The 13,072-nt window shown below is 32.7% G+C and overlaps 1 protein-coding gene and 1 long non-coding RNA gene across 2 annotated transcripts in view; one reads left to right on the forward strand and one right to left on the reverse strand.

The window, feature by feature from the left end:
- Positions 1 to 3,528, forward strand: part of LOC111495702 — a 21,084-nt gene extending 17,556 nt beyond the window's left edge. The window contains exon 3 of the long non-coding RNA XR_002720340.1: positions 3,439 to 3,528. This is a non-coding gene — a long non-coding RNA (uncharacterized LOC111495702). The remainder of the gene's footprint in view (positions 1 to 3,438) is intronic.
- Positions 3,529 to 7,525: 3,997 nt separating this feature from the next.
- LOC111495685 (lectin-like) lies at positions 7,526 to 8,576 on the reverse strand. The gene is made up of 3 exons (XM_023145839.1): positions 8,354 to 8,576; positions 8,150 to 8,256; positions 7,526 to 8,059 (listed from the first exon to the last, which is right to left on the reverse strand). Exons 1-3 carry the CDS (start codon positions 8,519 to 8,521, stop codon positions 7,678 to 7,680), a joined length of 657 nt encoding a protein of 218 aa, XP_023001607.1. The 5' UTR covers positions 8,522 to 8,576; the 3' UTR covers positions 7,526 to 7,677.
- Positions 8,577 to 13,072: the final 4,496 nt, after the last annotated feature.

Below are 13,072 nucleotides of genomic sequence, written 5' to 3' on the forward strand. Positions count from 1 at the left end.
CCCCCCCCCCCCCTATTGCATGTATTGTGTGCGAGTACTCCGTGGGGGTAGACTTGGTAGCTAAAGATAGAGTAAAAGATGATCGAGTAACCATAACCAATCAAACCCTAAGCGTAGACCTGATAGTAGTTAGCATGATAGACTTCTATGTAATACTAGGCATGGATTGGTTAGCTGAAGACTACGCTAGTATAGATTTTCGTAAAAATGAAGTGATATTCTCACCGTTATTTGGACCCAACTTTAAGTTTAAGGGTACATGCATTAGGACTACCCAAAGGTAGTCTCAATGATGGGCTAAGAGACTAGTTCAACTAGGGGTTTGACTATATTAGCATGTGTGGTAGATGTAAGAGAAAAGGAAAAGAACCTAGACACTATACTAGTTGTGAACAAATTTCTAAAAGCTTTTCGCAAGACCTACCAGGAATACCCCCTTCCCAAGCGGAAGACTTTGCCATAGAACTTGAGCTGGGAACTGGGCCTATTTCCGAAACACTCTATCGCATGGCGGCAGCAAGGTTGAAAGAACTCAAGGTGCAGTTACAAGGCCTACTGAACAAAGGATTCGTCCGACTTTGCGTATCCCCTTGGGGTGCACTGGTGTTGTTTGTCAAAAAGAAGGATGAATGGATGTGTCTGTGCATCGATTATGGAGATCTAAATAAGAGGACAATAAAAAAAACAAGTACCTTCTCCCTCACATAGAAGACCTATTTGACCAACCTAGGGAGGCCATGGTATTTTCCAAGATAGACCTTCGGTCAGGGTACCATCAAATCAAGATTAAAGAAGGAGATGTACCAAAAACAATGTTTAGAACAAGATACAGTCACTACGAGTTTGTGGTAATGTCGTTTGGCCTCACCAATGCTCCAACTGTGTTTATGGAATTAATGAATTGAGTGTTGCTCATTAGTGTTTATAGACGACATCCTAGTATACTTGAAAATGGACAAAGAACAACTCCGAAAAGTTCTAACAACCCTAGGAGAGAACAAGTTGTACGTCAAGTTCTCAAAATAATGTATGAATCTTATTGTGATATAATATAATTATAATGTCTATTATGTTTTAAATTCTCTTTATTCTATTATTTCATGAATAATTTGGCTGTCCTTTTTAGAGTCATCGAGTATCGGTCCTTACATAACAAATGTGTCAAGAAGCACGTCAGACTTATTAAGTTGAATTTGTTCCTCAAAATTGAACTCGTATATATAGGGTCATTTTACCCCTTTAGCTTAACCTCAATATTTAGAGAAATTCTCATGAGTAAGTTGAGAGCCAAGAAGGTATGGATCAAGCTAATCAAATGAGGGAAGATTTGGATATATTTTCGATTAAGAGAATTTGGAAGCCAAACTTGTTTCATCAAGAGATAGTAAGCTAAAAGTGAGTGAAACATGAGAACCCATACGAGTTTCAAAAGTTGGTACCAAACCCAGAAAACAAAAACTTGACTTTAACATTCTCCCTAATTTTTTTAATAATAAGGCTTGAAATTGGTTTCATTGAATTCATACGAAGTTCTACAACTCTATAGTAAAATCCACGTGGAATGAATGCTTGAAAAATATAAACTCGAAGTAGTATTTTCAATCATTAGAATTTAGAAAAAATGATGAGAATAATATAGTCCATCATCATTACTACAAATGTAACGACCCGAAATTTTTCTACTTAATTTAAGGTTGCTGCTGTATACATATCATGCACATTGAATGCGTAAAGACTTCATTTAAATTCTATAAAACATAACTTTTATCTTAAAACACAGTCATGAACTTATGTGTAAAACACCTTTAAAAAACGACATAACAAAAGGCTAAATAAAATAAATAAAGGTTTAAATTAAAAACATCCTATTCTAGCCTAAGTCTAAGAAAATACATCAATTTTATAGTAAAACAAACCCTAAACCCTATGCATGTGTCATGGTCTCGAGTTGCGCCGCCGTCATTAACCGTACATGAATGTCTTGCCTTAACCTGAAAAATATAGTAGCACATGACTTGAGTATTTAAAGAAATACTCAGTAAGTGACCTAAATATTGGGGGTTAAATGTAAGAACATGCTATGACGGGACCTATCCTTCCAGTCTATTTTTCTACGGTACTATCCTAATGGGTAACTTGGATGTGTACCGTATACTCTACACACAACCCATACGTTCGAGTATAGACTCACCAGTCAGTTCGCACACCGCTGGGCCACTTTTTTTGTCGGGTGATCATACTCTAGTAGCTTATTAGGTTGGACACCCGTTAGAACTAGTAACCGTCACAGCAACATTAGGTTAAATATAATGATTATTCTCCTACCTGACCGTCGCAGCATTATGATAAACATAATGATCGCTCTCTTGCTTGGTCATCACAGCATTATGATAACCATAATGATTGTTTTCCTGCCTCGTAACGTACGCGTTTGTACTATCGTGAAGGGTAAGGGGTATTCCTCAATACATGAACACACAATAATACATGAGGTCCCAACATTTTTTTTCCATTTTCATTATCATTTAATACAACCCTGCTAGCGTTTCGTACATATCATATCGTATTTCATATCATTTCACAGTTTATTTATCATATCATTTATTTTATATTTCATGGATACGTTGGGGTTGTATTTCATGCTAGTTCTTTGTTTTGCATGTCAATCACATCATATTATTCAAATTACATAACTATATCATATCATAACATTCGATGCTTATAGACATAATAATATTCATCATATACATGTCATACCATAACATATTACGTAATTTACTAAAACTTCTCACAAAATCTTATTGATTCTAGAGTTATTTCTACCTAACAAAAAAAACCTAATAATTCGATAAGGGAAAAATATAAAAATTGATTTCTTACCCCAAACTGAACAAAGCAAAAACGAGATCTGAAATATAACTTATAAAGATGTGAGTTGAGGAGAGATTATTGGAAAGGGATTATCTTTAAGAGATGTGAGATGAGTTGACTAGAGATTATTGGAAAAGAAGGGTTATTTATTTATTTATTTATTTATTTATTTATTTATTTATTATTATTTAAATAATAATAATTTTTATTTATTTATTTTTTTTTTTTAGGCTATTACAATCAAGATTTATTATTTTTTTTTATTGGGTGTTTATAACTTAAATGGAAAGAACTTTTATTCAATAAAATGTTCATAACACTATTTATTTTTTTTAAAGATTTTTGAATTTATAATTGTTTGTGAGATCATAAATACTGGAAAACATTATTATTATATTTATCTTTTAGTTCATACTTATATTTTATTATATCTAAAACAAAAATTATTTAAAACCTAACCTTCTTGCGCATAAGTAAAAATGTCTATTATTTATCTTTTGACACTAATACATTTTTTTCATATTTGATTATAACACAAATTCTCGTTTTTCAAAATCTGAGTTTGAGAGACTATTTTGATCATGCGCAACACATCCCTTTGCTCCAATCCGAACACCTTTCACAACCAGCCCTCTCTTCCAATGCCCTTCATGTTCATAAAAGCCAAATTCAATCTCATCTGCTTCCACAACCATGGTTATCTACCTTGAACTCAATAACAATCTCAAACCACTGGTTTTTTTTGTTTATTCTCTTAATTTAAAATTATAAAATCGAGAACAATATATAATTTTTTTTTTTTGGATGATAATAGTAATTGATTCACCAACATGTAACTAATTTTTATTATTGTTAAAAATATATTAAATAGTGTATTTAATTTTTTTAAAGTCTCGTACCAAAAATAAAAGTAATTTTCTTTTGTAAATGTTTTTAATTACTTCTTGCTTGGGTGGTCGTCCTAGTATATGCTACTTTGGTTGTGCTATAACTAGATGGATGTTCTTGCAATTGCTCCTGCTTTTTCGACCACCAACTCTCCGTTTTAATCTTAATGTGATATAAAAGTTTAGAAAGATTTTACTACTTTTCGAAAATGAATTCATCCGATGATTATTTTTAATTATTTTGGAGGGAGGAATGCCTTTTGTCTATGAAATTTGTTTTTATATAAAACTATGAATAAATTATAAAAAAAAATAAAAAGGAACTATTTATGCCTTAAAAAGAAGATTCAAGTATTTATATTATTTTCTATTTATGATCCTCAAAATACATTTTAATTCTTTTAAAAGATATATTTTACTTTTCATTTACCCTTTGTGTTTTGAAAAAATAATTAACAATTTTTTTTAAGTAGAAAATAACATCTATTTTAATTATTTATAAAAAAAAATGACACATCCTTCTATTCTATTTGACATACGAAAAACATAAAACTAGAACGGTTATTTTGTTGAAAGTTAGTTATAATTTTTTTCTAGCAATATTTATGAGTTGATATTGTGCATTAATCACAATTATTTATGAAGCCAAATAAATAAATTAAATTAAAAACTAATAATTTATCTGTGATACTGTGAATTTAAATGTTAACCGAATTAAAGAGAAAAAAAATACATAATACAGATAAGAGAAAGAAAAGATTTGGGAGAAAATTAATTAGAATACAATAAAAATACAAAGAAAAAACGAAAAATACAGAAAAGATTCGTAAACAAGAATTAATTAGAATACTAAAAAAAATACATAGAGAAGACTATAGACACTCCAGAAATACTTGTTAACAAAATCAAAAGAAAAGAAGAAAAATACAAGAGAAACAAAATCAAAATAAATAAATAAATAAATAAAAAAAGAGAAAATACATAGTTTACAATCAAAAGGAAAGAAATAAAAGAGGAAATACAGAAAAGAGAAAAATAAATAAATAAATAAATAAAGAGAGCAGGAAAGAGAGGAAAAGAAGAAATGTAGAGAATGCCAAAATACAAAATAAAATAAAATAAAACATAGAAAGAGAAAAATTGACAATAATATCTCTAAACAAAAATTAAGAGATAAAGTAAAGTAGACAAAGTAACCCTTCAAAAAAAAAAAAAAATAGATAATGAAATCTTAATAAAAAAGAAATATATATATATTTAGAGGTATATTATAACGCTCCAAGACTTTATTTATGTAAAGTCTTTAATGCTCGCATGAATTCTAGCACATGAACCATTATAAAAGTTAGAGAATTGAACGTGAAATTGATGTCATGAATTCATATAGGTTGACTAAGATACAAAGGACAAAATCGAACTTTCAACAAGGATAAATTGGTGACACGAGTATAAGCTAATCAGGTAAGTGGCCTATAGCTATAAGATAGGCTAAAAATTGTATGAGTTATAATGATGTATGAGCTGTATCGTATGATGTCGTATGAGTATACGATGATGTATGAGTTACGATGCTTGATGATGTTCGTAGTATATATATTTCGATGAATGACGTACTTGATATGCTTGATGAGTATGATGATTGCGTGACGTTTACCTTAATATGATGATGTTTTCCATATTCAGCATGCTATATGATGATGAGATTCATATTGTCTCATGTCGTTAGATTGACATAGGACACAACCCTAAGAGCATGAAAACGATATTAATACAAATATCCACGAGTATGTGTTACCTAGATTAACAAAGAGATGAGACTAGAGGGTTGGGTCAGAAGAGACATTATGATAGATTTAGAAGGACCTCATGCATATTGTATGTTGATAAGCATAATGCTACTTCCCCTAGAGATGATGAGTGCGGACGCGCACAGTATAATGATGAGTGCGAATGCGCACAGATGAGGGTGTTCATGAGGCACATGACATTATGGGGTTCGCTGACCTCCATACGTCGCTACAGATTAGCTTGACCAGAGGGTTCAGGGGGTGTGCGAGCGCCTTGGGGATTCACACTCGCATGTGTGAGTCTTGTGTAGGGAACTACTATGCATCCAATTTGTCTGAGACTAGAGGCCACCCCGATGATGATTAGAGATAGGTCCCTGAATCATGATTGAATGCGTTTGTATTTGCATGGGCTCCTATAGTGGGGCCACTTACCGAGTATTCTTCGAAATACTTAGGTTGTGTGCCAGATCATTTTTTAGGTAAATGCAAGGTGCACTTGTATGGAGGGCAGCGGCATCGCGAGTAGAGATTGTGGCTCGTTCATAGGGTAGACTCATATTTAAATTCCTAGTCTTATGTTATTAAGGTTTTTTTGCATTTCATTATTTTAAATTATTTAGTGTTTGTTTGCATTTTCTTTAAATTTCAGTATTTCATATTTAAACATGTAAGACCATGACTGTGTGTTTCAGAAAAGAAGTTGTTTTAAGCATTTTTCGAACTTTATGTTATAAATGATGTTCATGTAAGAGTTCTACTTCCGCATTATAGATGAACATGAGACGTTAGTAGCAATTCTGAGTACTTGGAAATTTAGGGTGATTACAAAGCAAAACTTGAAACATTGGTTTGGATTTTAGATTTCCAAGAAATAATTAAATTTACCAGTAATATGCAAAACTTTGATCTCGACATTGGTTTGTTTTTAAGACTTTAAAAAAAAAAAAGTTGAATTTCACGGAAAGATGCAAAACCCAGCAATAGACCGATGTATTCAGAACTTGAAAGGTTGTCTCCCAATGTGGTTTTATTAGTTCATGCATAAATGATTTACTCAAGGATTAGTATTTTTCCCATTTAATTGGATTGGAACAAGTAAATATACTGGTTGATCTGAATGATGAATGTAATAAGGACGTGTTAAATTAATATTTGAAATTTTGAAGCTAGATTTGGCTAATTCCGCCAAAAAGAAAATTTGGATATTTAAGAACACTAAGAAATCGATGTTCCCTTGAATCACTTGAGAGTTTGCTCATCATCAAATCATTTCATTACTGAATCCCGTAAAGATGTGAAAGAAAATACGAACATCTTGAGTATGCCACCTTTAAGCTTTGGTGAGAAATTTGAAGATACTTGTCACGTAGTCTTGAGATGAGGAGAATAATTGAGAACATCCGTAGCCAATTCAAGATCCAGATTGAGATTTGAAGGCTACCTGCTGGTGTCGAAATTTGGATAGCTCGCCACAAACATCTTAATATGAATATGTTCTTGATTTTATTGTTGGGAGAAAAAATATCGTGATTTGTGGTGCTCAAAAAGAGACAATAGTTATAGAGACCAGAAATTAAAACTTTTGAGATGTGGGCTTAAAAGGATGTATATCTTGTGAAAGGTGAACCCAATTCATTTGTCGTCCTCTATTTCGATCACTTTTCTTCTGTTCTTTCTCTTCTCCTGCGACACATGTTAAGAATGATTCTCTGTTACCATGTTAAGGATGAGAAACGGTGGGATTAAAAGTCCAAGCTTTATTAGTGTTTACCGTTTAAATAAGATACAAACTATCAACTAACCTCTAAAAAAATGATTCTCTGTTACCATGTTTACCGTTTAGTAAGCTAAAAGTCGGTGAAGCATGAGAACCAATACGAGTTTCACGTAATTGTTTGCTGTGTTTATACTTACCCGGATTGGTAAACCAAAAAAAAAGTAGTATTACGTATATTTTATTGTATCTAAAACAAAATGTATTTAAAACTTGACCTTATTGCCGGTAAGCAAAAGGTGCTGTTATTTATGTTTGCAAGCTAGTACATTCTTTTCATATTGGATCATAACACAAACTCTGGCCTCTCAAAATCAAAATAAGTGTAGTCTGAGTTCGAGAGAGAGGATTTCGATCATGCGCAACCACATCCCTTTGCTCCAATCCGAACGCCTTTCACGAGCAGCCCCCTCTTCCAATGCCCTCCATGTTCAAAAAAGGCAAACTCGATCTCGCCGCTACTTCCACAGCCATGGTTGCCTACCTTGAACTCAACAACAATCTCAAACCACTGGTTTTGTGGCTTCCCCAACAGGCATTCCTGGCGCGCTATCTTGCTCCCATCTGGCTTCTTCAACTCGATGTTCAGTGGAGCATTCCACCCGGAGGCTCTACTATTCAGCTGTACCTGAAGTGCTACCTCATACACAACATTTTGTGAGAGCATAGACTCGTTGATCTTTCCACGAATGTCCAGCCAAGATACTTCAATAAGCTCTGCAACGTTGCTATCGCCACTGCAAGTGTTTAGACACCCGAGTGAGAGAGATCAGGAAATCAAGTTCTTATCATTTTTTCCCCTTGAGAAATTAGTTAAAAAATTATACCAGGATCCCCATTTCCAGTATCTCTTATCTTCAATCCAAGCTATTGAGAGAGCTCTTGCAAATATAAAGTACCAGTTGCTGTTTGACTTCTTATCAAAGATGTACTTCTGCATTCAAAGTAAAGAAAGCCAATATTCTGATTTAATATGGTTATGATATACAAAGCTGAGTAAAATGAGTTGAAGTATATATGGTTGCACTTACTATAGCTCCCTTGTTCAAGAGGATCCCAGCAACAAGTTGGTCATAAAGCTTAAGGAAGGAGGGATAGTGCAGTGCTACGTCAGCATTCTTCAAAATAACATCCAAGCAATGACCGAGCTTCACTTCTCCTCCTAATTTCTCTCTGGCTTCCTTCTCTTTGTTGTCCATTGCAGTGCCTTCTCTTTATGAACAGAAGTGAGATATGAGTTAATGTGAGAGGGAAGAAGGGATATATATAACCCCTTCTTTGCTGCACTATTTTCAACCTAAGCCATGCTTATTTCTTATTTTCATACGCGTGTCTATCTCTATGTCTATTTGATACCGAACTGTTTTACCGTCTATAATAATCTATCTTCTTTTAAGAAATCAACGTCCTCTTTGATATATTCTTTTACTTTAAGATTTTAAAAATTATAAAATCAAGAACAATATTTTTATTTATTTATTTATTTATTTATTATGATAATGGTAATTGATTCCCCCATGGAAAATTATAATTAAATATATCATATCTAATTTATTTTATTTAAAAAGTGTTGGTCTCTTTTTAATTACTTCTTGCTCGGGTGGTTGTCGTCGTATATGCTACTTTGGCTGTGCTATAACTAGATGGATGTTCTTGCAATTGCTCAACCTGCCTTTTCGACCCCCAATACTCCATTTTAACTTTACCGTCGTAGAGAAGTTTTGAAAGATTTTACTACTTCAAGAAAATGAATTAATCCAACGGTTGTTTTTAATTATTTTGTATGGATGAATGCATTTTGTCTATGAAATTTATTTTTAGATAAATCTAAGAATACACGAATTTAATTTAGAATATGAACTATTTAGGCCTTAAAAAGGAAGGTTCTATTATTTTCGGTTCATGATGCCCGAAAAGAAAAGTAAAAGAAATGAAAAGACATTTTAATTCTTTTAAAAAATATATTTTCCTTTTCATTTATATTTGTGTTTTGAAAAATAATTAACCATTTTTTAATAGAAAATAGCATATATTGTAATTAAAACCTTAATTAAATATAATATTTTGTTCGTTAATAAATTAAAAAATATATATTAAATAAAAAATCTATTTGACACACGAAAAAAATAAAACTAGAACAGTTATTTTGTTGAAAGTTATAATTTTTTTCTACCGTTATTTATTCGTCGATATTGTACATTAATCACATTTATTTACTCATCTTCGAACGCTTGAGTTTTATTTAGACTATGGATTTTTAAGGATATCTATTTTTAATAAATTTAATCTTAGAATTTATAAAAAAATTTCTTGGATAATGTGATGTTTGATACTTTCTCCTTTAGGAAAGTTAAATAGAAAGATCTTATTTAATATAAAGAATAAATTAAATAAATGTGGTGATGATCTTTATTTGGAATTATCTCAAAAGAATATTTTGGAGATATTGTTGACCACGAAAGGTTACGTAATCTTACAATAAATATCGAATAAAGTTGTAGCTAATTTTTAATTTATTAGCTTCAACTCTTCCAACGATTGAATTTTCTCCCCAAAATTTTTTCCCGTGCTTGAACCGGCTATGGTAAAAATCTCTAAACAAAATCTTTAATAAATTACAAAAAAATACCTAATATATTAATTATTAATTTCAAAAATTCGAGAACTTATTTTAATTAATTTCATTCTTTCTAGCGTTATTATGAGTTAGTAAAGAGATTTTATACACCCATAGATTATAAGCTCTCATAAAACAAAATTAATTAATTAAACTCTTCAATCAATCAATTTTATAGAGCATGTTATGTCCATTAATATATACTGCGATCAAATCTTATGGCTTTAAATAGAATGTGACAACCTTGTGTTTATAAAATGATAGTCAACTCTACAGTAGCTTTCCTAGTGTTGTATGTTGACGATATCTTACTCATTGGAAATGATGTGCGATTTCTGACTCCAACTAAGCATTGGCTAGCGATACAATTTCAAATGAAAGCTTTGGGAGAGGCTCAGTTTGTTCTTGGAATACAAATTGTTCGGAATCACAAGAACAAAACACTAACGTTGTCTCAGGCATCGTACATCGACAAAATGTTTATTCGATATAAGATGCATGACTCCAAGAAAATACAGCCATGGTCTTACGTGTTTAAATACGAAATACTGAAATTTATGGAAAATAAAAGCAATACAAAATAATTTAAAACAATGAAATGCATAACAACCTATTCTAACCTAAAATAAGAAATTTACATATGAATCTACATTATGCATGTGCTACAGTCTCTGCTTGCGATGCCCCCGTCCTCTGTACAAATGCGCCTTGCGTTTACCTGAAAAATGATGTGACACACACCCTGAGTATTTTGAAGAATACTCAGTATGCGGTCCCACTATAGGGGGCCATGCAATGCAAACACATGCAATCATGACTTAGGGACCTATTTCTAACATCACAGGGGTGACCTCCCGTCTTGACAAATTTGATGTGTAGTACTTCCCTACACACGACTCACACTAGTGAGTGTGAATCTCCAGGGTACTTGTGCACCCCTGGACCTTCTAGTCAAGCTAATCTATAGCGACATCCGGAGGTCAGAGGAACCGTATAGTGTCATGAGCCTCATGAACACCCTCATCATCATATTGTGCGCATTCGCACTCATCATCATACTGTGCGCGTCCACACTCATCATCTCTAGGGAGAGTAGCCATATGCTTATGAATATACAATATACATGAGGTCCCTTTAAATCCATCATAATGTCTCTTCTGACACAACCCTCTAGTCTCATCTCTTTGTTACTCTAGGTAACACATATTCGTGGATATTTATATTAATATCATATTCATGCTTTTAGGGTTGTGTCCTATGTCAATCTAACGACATGATGCAATATGACACTCATCATCATATAACATGCTCAATATGGGAAACATCATCATATTAAGGTAAACGTCATGAAACCATCATACTCATCATATTGCCATAAATTGCATCAAGCATATCAAGTACGTCATTCATCGAAATATATATATATACTACGCACATCATCATGATGGTGTTAATATAACACATGCGGAAGCAATTTGGATCTTAGGCACTCTAAGTACATCAATTATAGTAAATTAGCTAGCATGTTCAAAAACATTAAAACTAAATGAGTTTGAATACTAATCTTTTGTCGCTCAAGTTTCTTTTTCCTCACGAACTGGTTTCGAACCACCACTAGTGTCTTCTCCACTATTGTTCGGCCTTAGAACGGGATTATGAAATCCAGTGAGTGACTAAATTTGGGAGGGATTTAGTATACATGAAAAGAGAGTTTTTAAGATTTTTTTTTTCAAGGTTTTGCCCTTGGAAGACCTTTTGTATATCATGATCACTTTATTTATAAAGTCATGTTTTCATGTTAATGCAAATTTGAGATCAGCAAATTTTGACACTCAAAATTCCACTCAAATGTTTGGGATTATGTGGCAAGCATAAGTTTGAGATCACCAAATTTTGACACTCAAAATTTCACTCAAATTTGTGGGTTTATTTGGCAAGCATGCAAGTTTGGTTAAACCAAATTTTGACACCTCAAAATTCCATTAACTCAAACATAGATTTTTCTATTAATTGAAGTCATCATTTTGATTTTCTTCATTTTGATTTAACAATCAATTTGAATTGTTAATTTCAAATTAAAGCAATATTAAATGATTAATTAAACTATTTAATTAATATTTAATATTAATTCAAATGTCAATCCCAATTAATTCCGACACATATTTGATTAAGATATTTAAATCTTATTTAAATATCTTAGATTCTTTCTTTTTGTTTAATTCGTAAATAAAACAAAAATGCGGTTAAATATATCGTATATATATAGCACATTCTCCCTAATTTGAATTCGAACACTTCGAACTCACTCATCACATTGTTCTATGGTTTAGTCCAATATGAGCTAGCAGAGGGACCTAATGAACCTATAGATCATGGGCTCCAACGATCCAAGATTAACTGGTTAAACTCATTAACCTTATTAACCAACATTCGTTAACTACTAGGACACTTCATTATAGCCTAGTAGTTGCACTCCCCTCCCTATAGATATATTTCTGTCCATTTGATATAACCATGATTAGTAAGTCGATCTTTCACAGGTTGTTCGTAACTAGAGTTTGGTCAATTTACCATTTTATCCCTGAAGTTACTTCTTGTTCCTTATGTCTCACTGATCCTCTAATGAACAATTGGTTTGTGGTCCAACTAGTAAACCGAATCTCTCTCAGGCCAATGAGAGGGTGGGGCCCCCTGTTCAAGACCTAGAGTCAGTATTTAAGGGAATTACCTCTCTTCTATCCCTAAAAGTGGGTAGGAGTAAATTCTATCTTGCACCCCACGTCCCTAGCCATTTACCCAGTCTTACCCCTGAAATGGGAGGCCTATTGAGTTGGCGAACTTGAGCCACTCTCACCCATGCAAATCTAAGGATAATTTCGAATAAACAAGATTTCATGGTTAGCTCAGATTAAAATCGAGTTACCTAGGTCATCGAATGAAAAGAAAATCAGTCTCAGCAATAAGCGACATTATAAAGTGAGAGTGATTTTCTTCATGGTTCGATCTTAAGCAATATTCATTGCATAGGACGCCCCCACTCACATGTCTCCGCATGTACAATTTAGTGATCACATTGTTTATGTCATATACAAAAGTGGGCCGCATCCATAATGTCCCCAGGATAAGGTACTCA

The sequence above is a fragment of the Cucurbita maxima genome, unplaced genomic scaffold (assembly GCF_002738345.1).
Source record: "Cucurbita maxima cultivar Rimu unplaced genomic scaffold, Cmax_1.0 Cma_Scf00021, whole genome shotgun sequence".
Classification (NCBI taxonomy): Eukaryota; Viridiplantae; Streptophyta; class Magnoliopsida; order Cucurbitales; family Cucurbitaceae; genus Cucurbita; species Cucurbita maxima.